Genomic DNA, 12,821 nt, shown 5'->3' on the forward strand with positions numbered 1-12,821 from the left:
GATACACCCTGCCGTTCAACCAGCGATAACAGATTTTCTACCAACAAATTGAAAACTGTCAACATATTAGTCTCGAAAAATTAGCAGTAGTACTGCCTAAACTAGGCTGTCTCACCTATCAAGCCTGTTTGGGCATCATTATTCGAAAAGTAGGCTTCATAGAACTTAGTTACTCTTGAGATTGCGTAGTACTTCGCTTATTACAACGCATAGTACTACAGATATTACTATGCATACTACTACGCATATTGAGGGGCATTCCTGGCTAGTAGTATCTAGCCATAGCTTTGCCCAGCGGTGTCATGATATGGCTTCTCTCTCTGCAGTAAGGACTCATCCTCATAGCATACCTCATTCTTATTTATCATAAGATAGTTTTTTTTGATAGTCAGTCCTTCCTTCACATATTAGCACGCATATTAGCACCCTATGAGTAAGCCTACAAGCTAGTCTACTAGTAAAGTATGAGCAAGTTTATCTCTCTGAGTAAATTCATATATAAACCATTAGTACTTGGATTAAGGTTAGAATGTATGAATGCACAATGAGGGTGTGTACGCTGTAAGTATGATTTCCCTATGTTAACTAAATATAGAGATGCTTAGAAGAGGGTTTAAAGACAACTGAAATCTAACTTGAAAGCTTACACCGCATGCCGCCCATTTTAAATAGTAGCTACGTACAATGCAAGTGTCAAGGAATCACTGAAACCGCAGCCAATAGATCAGGACACTAATCCCACCATAGTACGTAGAACAAAGAATTGTTGTGAGTCAAGCCAACCAACAACGCATGATGCTAGGCAGAAACTAGTACTATCAAGGAAATTGTTGTGAAATTACCTGCATGACACTAAAAGCTTGACAGGGCTTATTTTGGTACCTAATTTCTACTTTACCCTCCCTGGTATAAACGCGGGGCGAACCAGATTTAGGACTCGCCTAAAAGGATTTTGAAAGGTTTGATTGCCCTACTTCATTCAGCGCACCCACTTGAACTATATGAGGCCAAAATGTCCATGCAGCGCCCCAAGGTATGATCGCCTTTCACGGCTCGTACGAACGTGAAGCCAGCGTTATCCTAGATACAGTTTATACAGTACTGAATTCGGAAAGTCCTCATTGATGCGGCCCTGGGCTATCGCGGCTAAACCATCGGACTCAGAGCTGGGCCGTCTTAACTAGCTGGGGACTGTGGGAAATCGACTAGATGTGAGATGAGTGCTTAAATGTCTTACAGTATCACTGCAGCTGCGATTGGATGGCGATAGCAGCTATTAGAGACGTTATAGAAGATAGGTCTACTTTATATATAATATTCCCCAACGTACTCGAAATTAGATCATCATCGACCAGCAGTTTCGAGCAAAAAGTTCTATAATATAAAACATGAAAAGACTCTCGTAAAATAAATCTCTTGCGTTATAAGAGAAGTGCTCCTAAAACACTTATTACGTAACATTTGAATGTTAGAAAGCTGCACATAGTATCAATACGAAACAGATCAAGAAGCTTTACTGTCTAGAAACAAGATTGCTATAGGTAGATAATTAAATTAACATCAACCTCTTCTGAAAATCAGGGTTTGCAAGAGGATTCAAGAAAAAAACGCCTCGTCTCCCGACGAGAGAGACTGTTAGGGTCAAAACACGGTCATTCACCTATACTGACTGTCCGATGGCCCAGCCTCTCCCCAAACCCTTCATAGTACAAAGTAGCAGTATGGAAAACACTTCGGTTGTCCCATATAGCTAAATCATTCTCATTCTGCCCACGGTTTCGCACCTGAATGTCATGGTTACTGACCACGCTTCCATTTGTTGATCTACGGTATTGTTTTCCTTGTAATATAATCTTCTGTATTGGATTATTTGGCGTTGTGACATATTTAATGAAAAACAATTCCATCTCTTACGCATCATTTTTTTAACGGGATTTGCTTCATTCCAACCACTTCTCCAAGGCTGCCCTCAAATCCACCCAGAATTTGATTGTGGCTTTCAACTCCGGAAAGTGCGAGAAGTTATGTGGAACGCCCTTATAGATGTGTATCTCGACCGGTACACCGGAATCTTCGAGCTTAGTTGCATATGCAATCCCTTCATCCCGAACCGGGTCCTGGCCAGCCACGAATATTAAATGGCGGGGGAGATTGATACAGTCACCAAGTAGCGGGGAAGCTCTAGGATCCGTTCCAGTTGTCGGAGATGGATGAATGAGATTCCACACCCAGACCATGAATCCAGAGCCCATAAATGTGTTGGCATATTGCGTGTAAGAACTTGGATGCCCTTTATTTGCATATTTGGTTGGAAAATGGCGGTAATCACACAGAACAGGGACATTTAGCACAATGCCTGAGATTGGGATCATTCTGTCGCGACACATTTGAGAGAGGGCGGCAGCGATCCCCGCGCCGCTAGAGGAGCCGGCTAGGATCACTTTTTGAAGATCCAACTTGACCTCAAGGTTGGAAAATACGGACTCTTGTGCAGATGAGAAAAGTAGTCTTTCCAGCACGTCCCAGGAGTCCTCGATCCAAATCGGATATCGGTGTTCAGGGGCCAACCGGAACTCGACACTGACAATGACGAGATCCAAGTGCTCATACAGAGGCTGGAGGAGCCATGCTTCTTCAGAGGTGTGGCTACCCTGGATCCAGCCACCGCCGTGTGTAGCAAAAAGGACCGGCAACGCTGTGTCTTTTACACGGCGCGCAAAGCCTGGATATGAGATCTTCACGCTGATATTGGTCCCATCGCGGACTTTGATTATTGTAGAACGTGCCACATAACCCACGGCTTCAAGAGGATGAGCCGCTGCCCATTCAAAGTCAACGCTGGCTTGGCCAGCTCGAGCGGCCGCAATATCTACTTCTATTGGCTCAATTGGCTCTGAGGACGGTTGAATATCGTGGGGTGGCAGCGGAATGTCATTTTTGCGGGCAAATTCCTCCCAATCTGGGTCACACCTGAAATGATCCTGGTCAGACATTGTATCTGCTGTTTGCTCTTTGCTGATATTTTTTCGGGTTAAGTTTCACACGATAGTGCAATGTTGAATGTCCGAGCAATATGACAGAGATGAGGGTCTGCTGACTCAGCAATGCATGTGAATGTGAACATGAATTAGATTGCTGATGTGGATATGCTGACAGATCTCACTTGCTTACTATCATCAAAATAGCACCTAAGTGCGAGCTTAGAATTATACGGCTTTGGCGCCGTGCGTATTGTCGATCTTCTCGCTGCATCTACAAGGTTTTTTTTTTTTTCCCTTCAAAATCCACCCTTTTCACATGACCTTCTTTCCGTTAATGAGTGGATGAGACTGTCAGTCTTTGTAAAGCCAGCTAGTGACTACGATACAGTCAATTGATTCACATCTTGAATTCAACAAACAATGAAACACTTCAATTTCTTCAACTTCGGCTTCGCGAGTTACGACCCTGTTCCCGATCAAGAGGAAGCCTCAACTCCTGAATACAGAGATGACAAATACCTGACCTCTGAACAGATTCACGCTGTGGCAAGCAAAAAGCCAAACTTGATATTGTGGTATGTCTTGACATCTGTGTTTGCCACCCTCGCTACCTTCTTCTTCGTGCAAAACATGCAGATGAGGAGACGAGGAGGCTTCCAGACTGGTTACAGCAACGAGTTAGGTACGGCAATTCTCTGGACAACTGTTCCGCTTAATGTTCGCTTCCAAGAGAGATCAATAGCTAATAAGATGCCTTATAGTCCTTGCCACTCCCGCAATCCAAGTTTCACAAGTCCGATTCACCGGTGGCATCAAATTTCATGACAACGGAACCATGTACAGAGACACTGGGCCTGGGACTCAATACGTAGGGCGGCCGAGTCCAGAACTGGATGCTGCCTGGGATGAATTGATTGGAACGCGATACCTTGCTTTCACCGACCGACAAAAGTCTGCTTTTGATGTTGAAATAAGCCGCTCTAACGAAGACGGGTTATATCGTGCCGGGCCAGATGTCTTCCACTCACTGCATTGTGTCGATAAGCTCCGACGGACGATTGATGGGTATCTGTATCAAATTTCCGAACAAGTTGACGAAACATACCAAAACATCCTTCACATCGAGCATTGCCTCGATTTCTTGCGTCAGCTGGTGGGATGTAGCTCAGATCTGACGCCGATCCCGCTAGTGTACTCAATTGGCGCAGGATTCCCGGTTCCAGACTTCGAGCAATTGCACACTTGTCGTAGCTTTGAGTCAATCCGGAAGTGGGCAATGAAGCAAAACGAAGATGCCCTAAGAACTATATAGGTACCTTAGGGGAATTTATGTTCTACTAAAAATAGGATTTCTGGGTCACGTCAACACAACCAAGGAACATGAGAGACTTTTTGTATAGTAATGTGGCATCATTCAATCTTGTACCAATTTTTGGGCATTTTCCACATATTATCTGTACACTTGAAAGTGGGCACCAGCGCCTAATCTGTAAATTGCGTGATCTAAGTCGGTGCATGTTGTCTGTTGAATCTGCTGGTTTCTGAATATGGGTCTTACAACAAGCAATATCACTCCTGGCCAAGTCCACAGAATAGTCTATTAGTTAGGATCCGTTGAAGTAGAGCAATTTTGTTTAATCTGTTTATTAGACTTGATGAGGAAGCACTTGTTATTTTCATGCGCTGATAATGCCTCACTGTCACGTCAATCAAGCTTGGGGTTGATGTCCATTACTATTGCGACAGAACTGAATCTATTTTTACCTGGAATCTACACTCACGCACTTCATTGAAGGGTATGAAATTGGAATAAAACACGTACGTCTAATATGAAGTTAACATTTATCAAGGGTCGCACAAAATTTCTTGATAGACAAAGATTAAATGTGTGGAAGATTGCCCAAATTGATGGTCTCTTTAGCTAAGCAACCCCGGCTTTAGTTTCTCTGCGTTTTTTCGCCAAACAGTATCATCAAGTGCATCGCGGCCTTTAGCCCATTTCTGGATAGCGCTGTAATCGCGACAGGTATGCTCGATCTGGAATATCGGCTCCAGGTTTCCATTGGGTTTGAAGTCAGTGTGAGCCTCGGGAATGGGCGTCATATCGGATGCACACATGATGCTTTGGCGGATAGTGTCGATACAATGTTCTGAATTGTTGTTCAAATAATCAGTACTCTTCTGCGTTTCAAAATTCCGATACGAGATCTTACCTATATGAGGCCAAAAAACGTCCCCAAGTTCTTGAGGGTAATAGTCTATATATATAGCACGTCGGATTTTGTCCTACAAAGAATGGCCAACAATCAGATCCGAATAGCCTAACAGGGAACAATTGGAGGCAGCTAGTCACCAAACAATGAAGGTCGTGGAATACGGTAGGTCTGTGTCTTTGTCAGCCACGTTTTCATCCCGAAGTATAGGCCTGCCAAGATCTTACACTGCTTGATATAGCCCCGTGAATGGGTCAGTGTACAAAGAATCATCAGGCCGCGGAAAGTTGGCAAAAGTTCCTCCGTTTTCGATGTTCGCCTTCACTTCCTCTTCCGTCAGAAACACATCTGTGGCTGCAGTTCGTACGTTAAGCTAGGTTTTTTCTTTTCTTTTCTTTTTTTTGGGGGGGGGATCTTGTCTGTGCCTCTGCCGAATATACATAGACATATACACGTACTAGAAATGAGATCATGCCAGGCAGCATCGATCTCTGGAGTAGGAATACCGGAATAGTCGGGAACCCCTAGTTCTATTTCTCGATACAGCTGCTTGCTTTCATTATACCTCAATCCACCCGTAAATCTTATTTGCTTCAAGGTTGCGGGAATCTCTCTTTTTGCAATCTCTGTTTTATTGTGTCAGTTGCAAAAGATTTACATAGATTATCTTTTTAGACAGTGGAACGGCTTTTATTTTTTTTGGGACCGATGTTAAAAGAAAATCTGCTTCTGCGTACCAAGCTCATGAGCAGTCCAATATCCAAAGGGAGGTCCTCCTATCAGACCATTTACTCTGATTTCGATGATAACGATGACAGCTAACAGGAGAAGAGAAAGTACCCAGGGGGCTATCACTGCCCAGCCTAGTTGCACTCTTCTTGATGTGCGGTAGTTCGTATAATCGCTCGATTTTTCAAAAGTGGTCAAAAACGGTGTCTCCGTCTCGTGGAGTGTGGATTCAAAACTAGATCGAGTGCAATTCTCCATGACAAACCAGCAGCAGCGACACAAGCAACACACAGAAATATTCAGAGAACAAACATTTATTGCCGGGGTTGAGATCCTAACGCGCTATAGCCTTTAAAAAATAAGGACATCATGTTCAAGATTTCAATTTCGACCTTAGTGCCAGCTATTAGTGGCTGGTTGAAATGTGTATGTCAGCGGATGACGTGAGCTGCGGTGAGCACTCCGACTTAGCCCTAACGCTCAACATTTTGAGGTGAAATATGCACTTCCCATACGTCTCAATGAACGGAGCAATTCGCAAAATCAGATATTGGTCGAAAGCCAGGAAAAACATTTTGGGCTTGAGCTATTTACCTTTGGTAGAGACGTACGTCGTACGGAGAAAGTACCATGCCAGCATTTTCGCTCTCCCGACGCACATCTCGACACCAAAGTCGTTCTTCCTTTTATTATCTGTTCTTATTAGTCCCCAAAATACACCTGTTATTTCGATCTTGGAAAAATGGTCAAATCTTGGAAACCCTCGTGGCTGTACAGGACAGCGCGATCTTCATCTCCCGGATACAATGAGGGCGGGTTCAAAGACAGCTATCAGAGAGACTCCGGAGATGAAACCGAGTCATTAACTAGCGCCCCTTACCAATACCAGCAAGGCGAAGAAGAACAAACAGAAGAAATATGTGCATATCGCTTTCGAAAATATCTTCTCAATTCCAGCATCATCGCCACGATCGTCGCTACATTCATCTTCATTGGACTGTTTATTTCCTTAGGCTTAAACCATAACAACACGAAGGAAAACGATGAAAATACTGAGAAGGCCCAGTATATCGTCGAAACACACGTCTCGTCACCAAGCAAGACCAACAAAAAGCCACATCTCTGCGGCACTTCGGCGGCACAAGCCCGAGAATTAGGGTGTACATTTAACCAGCTGACCTGGGCGTGGTTGCCGCCCAATTGTCCTTCCTACGAGAACGAACAATTTTTAAAAGCTGAAGGCGAAGAACGGCAGTGGGTGTTTTACGAAGACCTGGCGCAAACCCGAGTCGTTGGTGCCGATGCGTGGGAGCAGGTTCTTGACGGCGAGCTGATGGTCTTCGGGGAAACAAGGGAACATCTAACGCATTGTGTCCTTCGCTTCCTGAGCATCTCCCAGATCATCCGTGATGGAACACCGTACTATGAAAAGCTAGTAGAATATAAGCACTCAAAACACTGCGCAGATTTATTGTTAGAAACTCTGAGGACGGCGCCCGGGTGGAATGATTTGCAGACACTGGCAGCTACTGTGTCCTTTGATCAGTATTGTGACGAGCCCAAATAACATAAATCAATGCTGGGGGCATAGCTAACTACGAAGATGTGCCTTTTCCCCCCCCTGTCTGAGGGACTATCTATTGTACATACATTTACTCATTATTTGCACTGCAGTCCCACTTTTCATTTTAGGCCACCAAATTTAAGATATTTTATTTTGTCTTTATTTTCATGTCATCCAGTTTAGAAGTGAATTTGATTGAGCTACCTATATTAGTCGTAAGATTAGGAGAGAAGTTCGGCATATAGTTGTCAGGCTAGCTAGTAGCCTAGGAGCAAGGCAAGAGGGGCTTCCAATCCCACTACGAGGGAGATAGCTACACTTGCTTACCTCACCGAGCTCATTGCATATTAATGATTACCAATGACCAGATAATTAGTTACTTCATCACCTAGTTGGTTAGTCAACTAAGAAGTTGATCTCATGTTGCTGATGTCAGACAGCTGATGTCAGACGTGTTGTTGGTGGACACTGGTGATGGAAAGTAATAACGGTGATAAACGATCTAAAACCAGATTACTTTGTGGGAGCGTTGTTTTTACTGATACAAAACTTACGCTATAGATTATATTACCTGGCTATGCTTAAATCGTCGTGTTCAAAAACCCTTGACATACTGTTGCAAAATGATCAGCGCCCACGAACACAAGTACTCCCTTTTAGGTGAGGAAGAAAATACCTATAATCGTGTCTCTGTTACACGGAGAAAGGGATTTCAGGGCTATCTTTTCTTTTCTATAATCAAATGGTTATTTCTGCTCCTGGTCAACTTGTTGGCACTTCTGTTTATATGGCAGAATAGTCGTCGCACTGCAGGCCAATCGTGCGGGCTTCCATCGGACACCTTGTTTGGAGATAGTAAGTATTGGCCAGCCCTGCTGTAAACGATTACTGTTGATTGAAGCTTATCAATGAGTTCATTCTTTTTCTTCGAAGTCCCCTGGCGACCAGTAGTTATTGAAAATGATGAGCGTTTCATCATCGCCGAACCCGAGCCTGAGCTCATGTCTTCCAATCAAAATGAATCACTAGAACCTTCAATATGGAATGAACTATGGCCAGGTACAGACATGAAACCTATATTTTTTTATAAGGGGCACGTGTGCTGAACTATGACACAGGGACCTGGGTTGCTTTCGATGACCCTTCTATCGGCGGTGCTGAAGGCCGAGGAATGCAAATGACTAGAGTCGGTTCAGACCCCAGTGCATGGGCGAAAACGAGTGAGGGGTTCGGCGTTGCCGTGATGCATCAGTTACACTGCGTTGTATGTAGCCTAAATAATTAGAGCATCGGTTCTTCGTTTGGGATAACTGGATTTGATTCTAATTAATGGCAGATGTCGGTAAAGCAAGCATTGATGGACTATGAAGCAGGTCGCAATACGAGCAGACATGCCCATGGCCATCTACATCACTGTTTAGAAACACTTCGACAGGTAAGGGAGCACCAATTCCGAGAACTTTGAATATTTTTAGCTAAAGACTTTTCAAAACTTTCCAGGCAGTCATGTGCCACGGGGATCTCGCTTTAGAGCACCCGGTTGATCACGATGGCAGACAAGGTGTGACCGGATGGGGAAATGTACATATGTGTCGGGACTGGGAAATGATCCATCAAGCAATACTACAGAAACGCATAACTCGAAGCAACCAAGGTGGATGGGTTGACTATTCGGTGAGGTAAGTGTAATTATAGTTATATATAATTAAAAGCTTGAAATTTCTTATAAGTATACACAGGCTATGTGTAACTATTGGCGTCCAAAGTACAATCGATTGATTGATTCATTAATTCATTCACGCACGCATCTAAGCCTACTTGTGGCCAGCAGAGCTATCTAATTGGGCAACAAGCCAGCTGCTAATATATCAGAATTAAACATGCAAGAGCTCCTAGCACTAGCCATAGGTAAGTATCTACATCTTTAAAATAAGCAATAAGCCGTGGTCTAGACACCCTTGTGCGATGTTCGTTAGTTATTGGCCAATTATTAAAAAAGCACCCATATATTATATAAAAATAGAGGTCTACTTTTACTTGACTATGAACTGATTCTTCTAGAGTTAAATGTACTACCCAAATAACCAGACTTTTGGTGGAGATGCTTTCCGCAGTTTAAATCTTAGATCAGACATAGATTTAAAGCTGCATTCCTCTTGAAAATGCATTGAGACGGACATCTCAAATTGCTTAATCTCTCTTAGTGCGTTTATAAATCATCAAGCAAAATGTGAAAAACAAACTACTGCCATCTATCTCCTATATCATATCCTAAATTGCTTCTTCAAATCAAGGCAGCATATTGTCGTGGCCGATCATCCCTTATCCTTATTTCCGAAAGATTAACAATGTCTAAAGTCTTAGGAACTTTTGTTCAAAAGTGTGCTATCTACATTTATAAGCTCTGTGGCGGAAGGAAATCGTATCATCCCTTCTCGAACTAAGGACGCAGAGTTTCAGTTACGTATCGATGCTCGGTGCCGGTCATTATGGTCCAGGGACGAACGTATTAACGTTGTAAAGTTGAAACAACAAATGATGTGTCGCATCAAGAAATTGCTCAGGTCATGATAACACTCCCAGAGGACATGGCAGGATGTTACTTTGCTGGATGTCATTTGTTCTATTAACATTGCCTTCTGTTTGTACATTGATCGCTAAATGGAGGAACAGTCAGCGTAATCGTTTGGGGTCTCTTGTCTTTATCGAAGCAAATACTCTGATTCGTGAGATTTGAAACTTTACAGCACTTCGAACAAATCCATCTTCACATGGTTGGGAACCTCGGGCGGTGGCAGGTCCCCTAGGAAGCAAGATTTGGCCGACCAGTCATGTTTTCCGGGCGCAACTTCAAATCTGGGTAAGGTCAAGAGAGTGCCGGGGATGGGCCGCCAAAGGCTGTGGGATCTCTAGAGACTCTCAGGCTTCCCGACCTCTCACCGTATAAGGTCCTGGACTCTCCCGGCTTCCCTGCAACTCTCCGCAACTTCCCCGCGTTTGCCCTATCTTGCACCAGCCCACCCGCTGCATTGCCTCTCATTTGACAGCAACTTTTTCTCGCCTGTCTATTCTCTTTCGCTCTTTCCCACGTTCTTCGTAGGAGAAACGATAAATGTATCTGCCGAGCCTGTCACAACAACCCACAAGGTCACCACAACCAATCTGATGTCTCCAAAGCCGAAAATTGCCGACGATCCCGTATCACCTGAGAAACCACGGCCTCGCCTTGTTACCACCTCCGTCAGAGGACCCGCGGGGTCCCCTACGATGGCCCCAGTGGATGAAAGTCACCGCCCTCCTGGTCTCAGCCTTGACAAACTTTATAGCCAACTTTGCTGGTGCTGGTCTCTCAGTCGCCGTCCCAATTTTGGAAGCCCAAGCATCAAAGGTCTGCAAATGACATTAACGCGTTGGTTACGGTTTGTTCCCCCAGTTCTCGAAACAAGCTTAATTTCACAGACCTTAAACTCCCTAGTTGTTTCCCCGTAATTCAATTTTCTCCTCCTCGGCGTTGGTAATTTGTTCTGGGCACCGTTAGCCGTCAATTTTGGCAAGCGTTTCTCTATGTTAACAGCGATGGCCGTGCTTTTCGCCATCCTAGTATGGACCGCGAAGGCCGATGGATACAATAACCCCCTCGCAGCAAGATGCCTATCGGGTTTCACAGCAGCTGCTGGCGAGGTATGCACTATTGCTGAGAAGACCCGGCGAGACTCCATGAACTAAGTAGATTACACAGAGCATTGTTCCAGCCATTGTGTCTAATCTTTCATTCATGAGCGCGCGGCCATGATGGCTGGATAAGCCGGACCCTCCTGGTCGCGTAAATATGGAGGCCCGGCTCGGAGATACTCCTCTAGATACACAGTTTCGGTGTCAGGTTATGGTACTAGCTGACTATTTCTGTAGGGGATGCTGCGTGAGGACGTCCAAGTTATGGCTTAGCTTGGGGGCCAAGGAGAGCTCATAGTTTGAATGTAATATTTAATCTGCAAGAATCACACAAGAACATGAAGGATTATGACTCTTCTTCCACTTTCGTTTGTCATGTCAATTCCTATCGGCTATATAGACCCCTTCTCACCCTCAGTCCTAGGGAGCAGAGTTCGCCATAGATTTTTTGGTAAATTCTAGAAGCACTGCCTATGACATTGGTCGTGAGACTTCTCTCATGCTTATAGTCACCTGGAAATTAGATTGTTTGGGGAACCATTGATTTCGGCAGGTCCATTGCGGTGTGGCAAGCCGGATATCATAATGGCGAATGAGTTGCGGTACAAGCTTGGAGATCTCGAGGATACTAATATTCTTACCAATGCAGGTACGTGAACCCATACCAAATGCCATGAAGTACCTTTCCATGCTTGCAAGTTGTTCTGGTGGGGAGTGCGACTTGAGCCATCGCTCTGGTCGAAAGAGTGCCGCGTCTTCGCCGAAGACAGTCGTATTGTAATGCGCAACCCAGGAATTTATCCCAACAACCCTCTGCAGAATGTTATCAGTACTAGGCACCCTGAGGAATCTAGATTGAACACTCGTAAGAAACGTAAGCTCCACTTACTCCAGCAGGGAATATCACTCCTGATAGAACTACTCCTCCTTTCGAAAGAACACGCCACATAGGAAGACCGGTGGCCGAATGCATGCGCATGCCTTCCTTGATTACACCCTGAAGATAGGGTAATTTTCGCGCCTGACCAGAAGTAATAGGGTCCGAAGCCTGACCAGATTGAATTGCCTCGTCAATCTCCGAGCACAGTCTGCGAAGGACTTGTTCGTTTTTTAGTACATAGTAAAATATCGCATTCAACGTGATTGAAATCGTGTCACTCCCAGCGAAGATATTTTGAGCGCAACCGCCAAATACGGTCTCGTAGCTATATGTCTTTGGATTTTCTTTGTGAAATTTCGCTAATTTTGTGAGAATTTCTGGTGCGTCTCGATATTCCTTCTCACGGTCCTCAAGCGACGACGTCAAGCGTCCCTGGATTTCCTTGGTCATGAAAGTTACAACAGCGGATAGACCAGTGCTGATCAGCCCAAAAACAAATGGCGCGAGCCACAAACAGATCCCACACATAGTTTATTTACTTGCGGTGATCTCTAGACTTTTCATGATACCGCTAATGTCTTCTCCTCGATCCAGGAACCCAAATCGTTTCGAGAACTGGGTGCTGGCAGTTAGTACGAAACCATGCTTGATGCTATGTATCACTTACGGTGATTTCGCCAATTACGTCAAATGCAAAACATTGCATCCAATGATTCATGCTCAATGATACCTGCTGCTTTGCTGCTTCATCAAGGCGGTTGCAAAGAATTTCGACGCAGTTA

At 44.5% G+C, this 12,821-nt stretch overlaps 6 protein-coding genes across 6 annotated transcripts, besides 1 other annotated feature; 3 read left to right on the plus strand and 3 right to left on the minus strand.

Moving 5' to 3' along the window:
• Positions 1 to 780: 780 nt before the first annotated feature.
• Positions 781 to 827: a repeat region (Identified by RepeatMasker using a combination of RepBase library and repeat library created with RepeatScout).
• A 1,113-nt stretch (positions 828 to 1,940) lies between these two features.
• UA08_03510 (hypothetical protein) lies at positions 1,941 to 2,993 on the minus strand (the record flags this gene model as incomplete). The annotated part of the gene is made up of 1 exon (XM_020265818.1): positions 1,941 to 2,993. The coding sequence occupies one exon, from the start codon at positions 2,991 to 2,993 to the stop codon at positions 1,941 to 1,943; it is 1,053 nt and encodes a 350-aa protein (XP_020121647.1).
• A 408-nt stretch (positions 2,994 to 3,401) lies between these two features.
• UA08_03511 (hypothetical protein) lies at positions 3,402 to 4,293 on the plus strand (the record flags this gene model as incomplete). Its single annotated transcript, XM_020265819.1, has 2 exons — positions 3,402 to 3,663; positions 3,743 to 4,293. 2 exons carry the CDS (start codon positions 3,402 to 3,404, stop codon positions 4,291 to 4,293), a joined length of 813 nt encoding a protein of 270 aa, XP_020121645.1.
• A 605-nt stretch (positions 4,294 to 4,898) lies between these two features.
• UA08_03512 (hypothetical protein) lies at positions 4,899 to 6,181 on the minus strand (the record flags this gene model as incomplete). The annotated part of the gene is made up of 5 exons (XM_020265820.1): positions 4,899 to 5,103; positions 5,195 to 5,224; positions 5,422 to 5,548; positions 5,653 to 5,820; positions 5,932 to 6,181. The coding sequence occupies 5 exons, from the start codon at positions 6,179 to 6,181 to the stop codon at positions 4,899 to 4,901; spliced, it is 780 nt and encodes a 259-aa protein (XP_020121752.1).
• Positions 6,182 to 6,665: 484 nt separating this feature from the next.
• UA08_03513 (hypothetical protein) lies at positions 6,666 to 7,490 on the plus strand (the record flags this gene model as incomplete). Its single annotated transcript, XM_020265822.1, has 1 exon — positions 6,666 to 7,490. The coding sequence occupies one exon, from the start codon at positions 6,666 to 6,668 to the stop codon at positions 7,488 to 7,490; it is 825 nt and encodes a 274-aa protein (XP_020121643.1).
• Positions 7,491 to 8,395: 905 nt separating this feature from the next.
• UA08_03514 (hypothetical protein) lies at positions 8,396 to 9,266 on the plus strand (the record flags this gene model as incomplete). The annotated part of the gene is made up of 5 exons (XM_020265823.1): positions 8,396 to 8,546; positions 8,606 to 8,751; positions 8,824 to 8,922; positions 8,988 to 9,166; positions 9,227 to 9,266. The coding sequence occupies 5 exons, from the start codon at positions 8,396 to 8,398 to the stop codon at positions 9,264 to 9,266; spliced, it is 615 nt and encodes a 204-aa protein (XP_020121644.1).
• Positions 9,267 to 11,630: 2,364 nt separating this feature from the next.
• UA08_03515 (hypothetical protein) lies at positions 11,631 to 12,567 on the minus strand (the record flags this gene model as incomplete). Its single annotated transcript, XM_020265824.1, has 2 exons — positions 11,631 to 11,972; positions 12,049 to 12,567. The coding sequence occupies 2 exons, from the start codon at positions 12,565 to 12,567 to the stop codon at positions 11,631 to 11,633; spliced, it is 861 nt and encodes a 286-aa protein (XP_020121640.1).
• Between the last annotated feature and the right edge of the window lie 254 nt (positions 12,568 to 12,821).

The sequence above is a fragment of the Talaromyces atroroseus genome, assembly GCF_001907595.1.
Source record: "Talaromyces atroroseus strain IBT 11181 chromosome Unknown scaffold_3, whole genome shotgun sequence".
NCBI classification, from domain to species: Eukaryota; Fungi; Ascomycota; class Eurotiomycetes; order Eurotiales; family Trichocomaceae; genus Talaromyces; species Talaromyces atroroseus.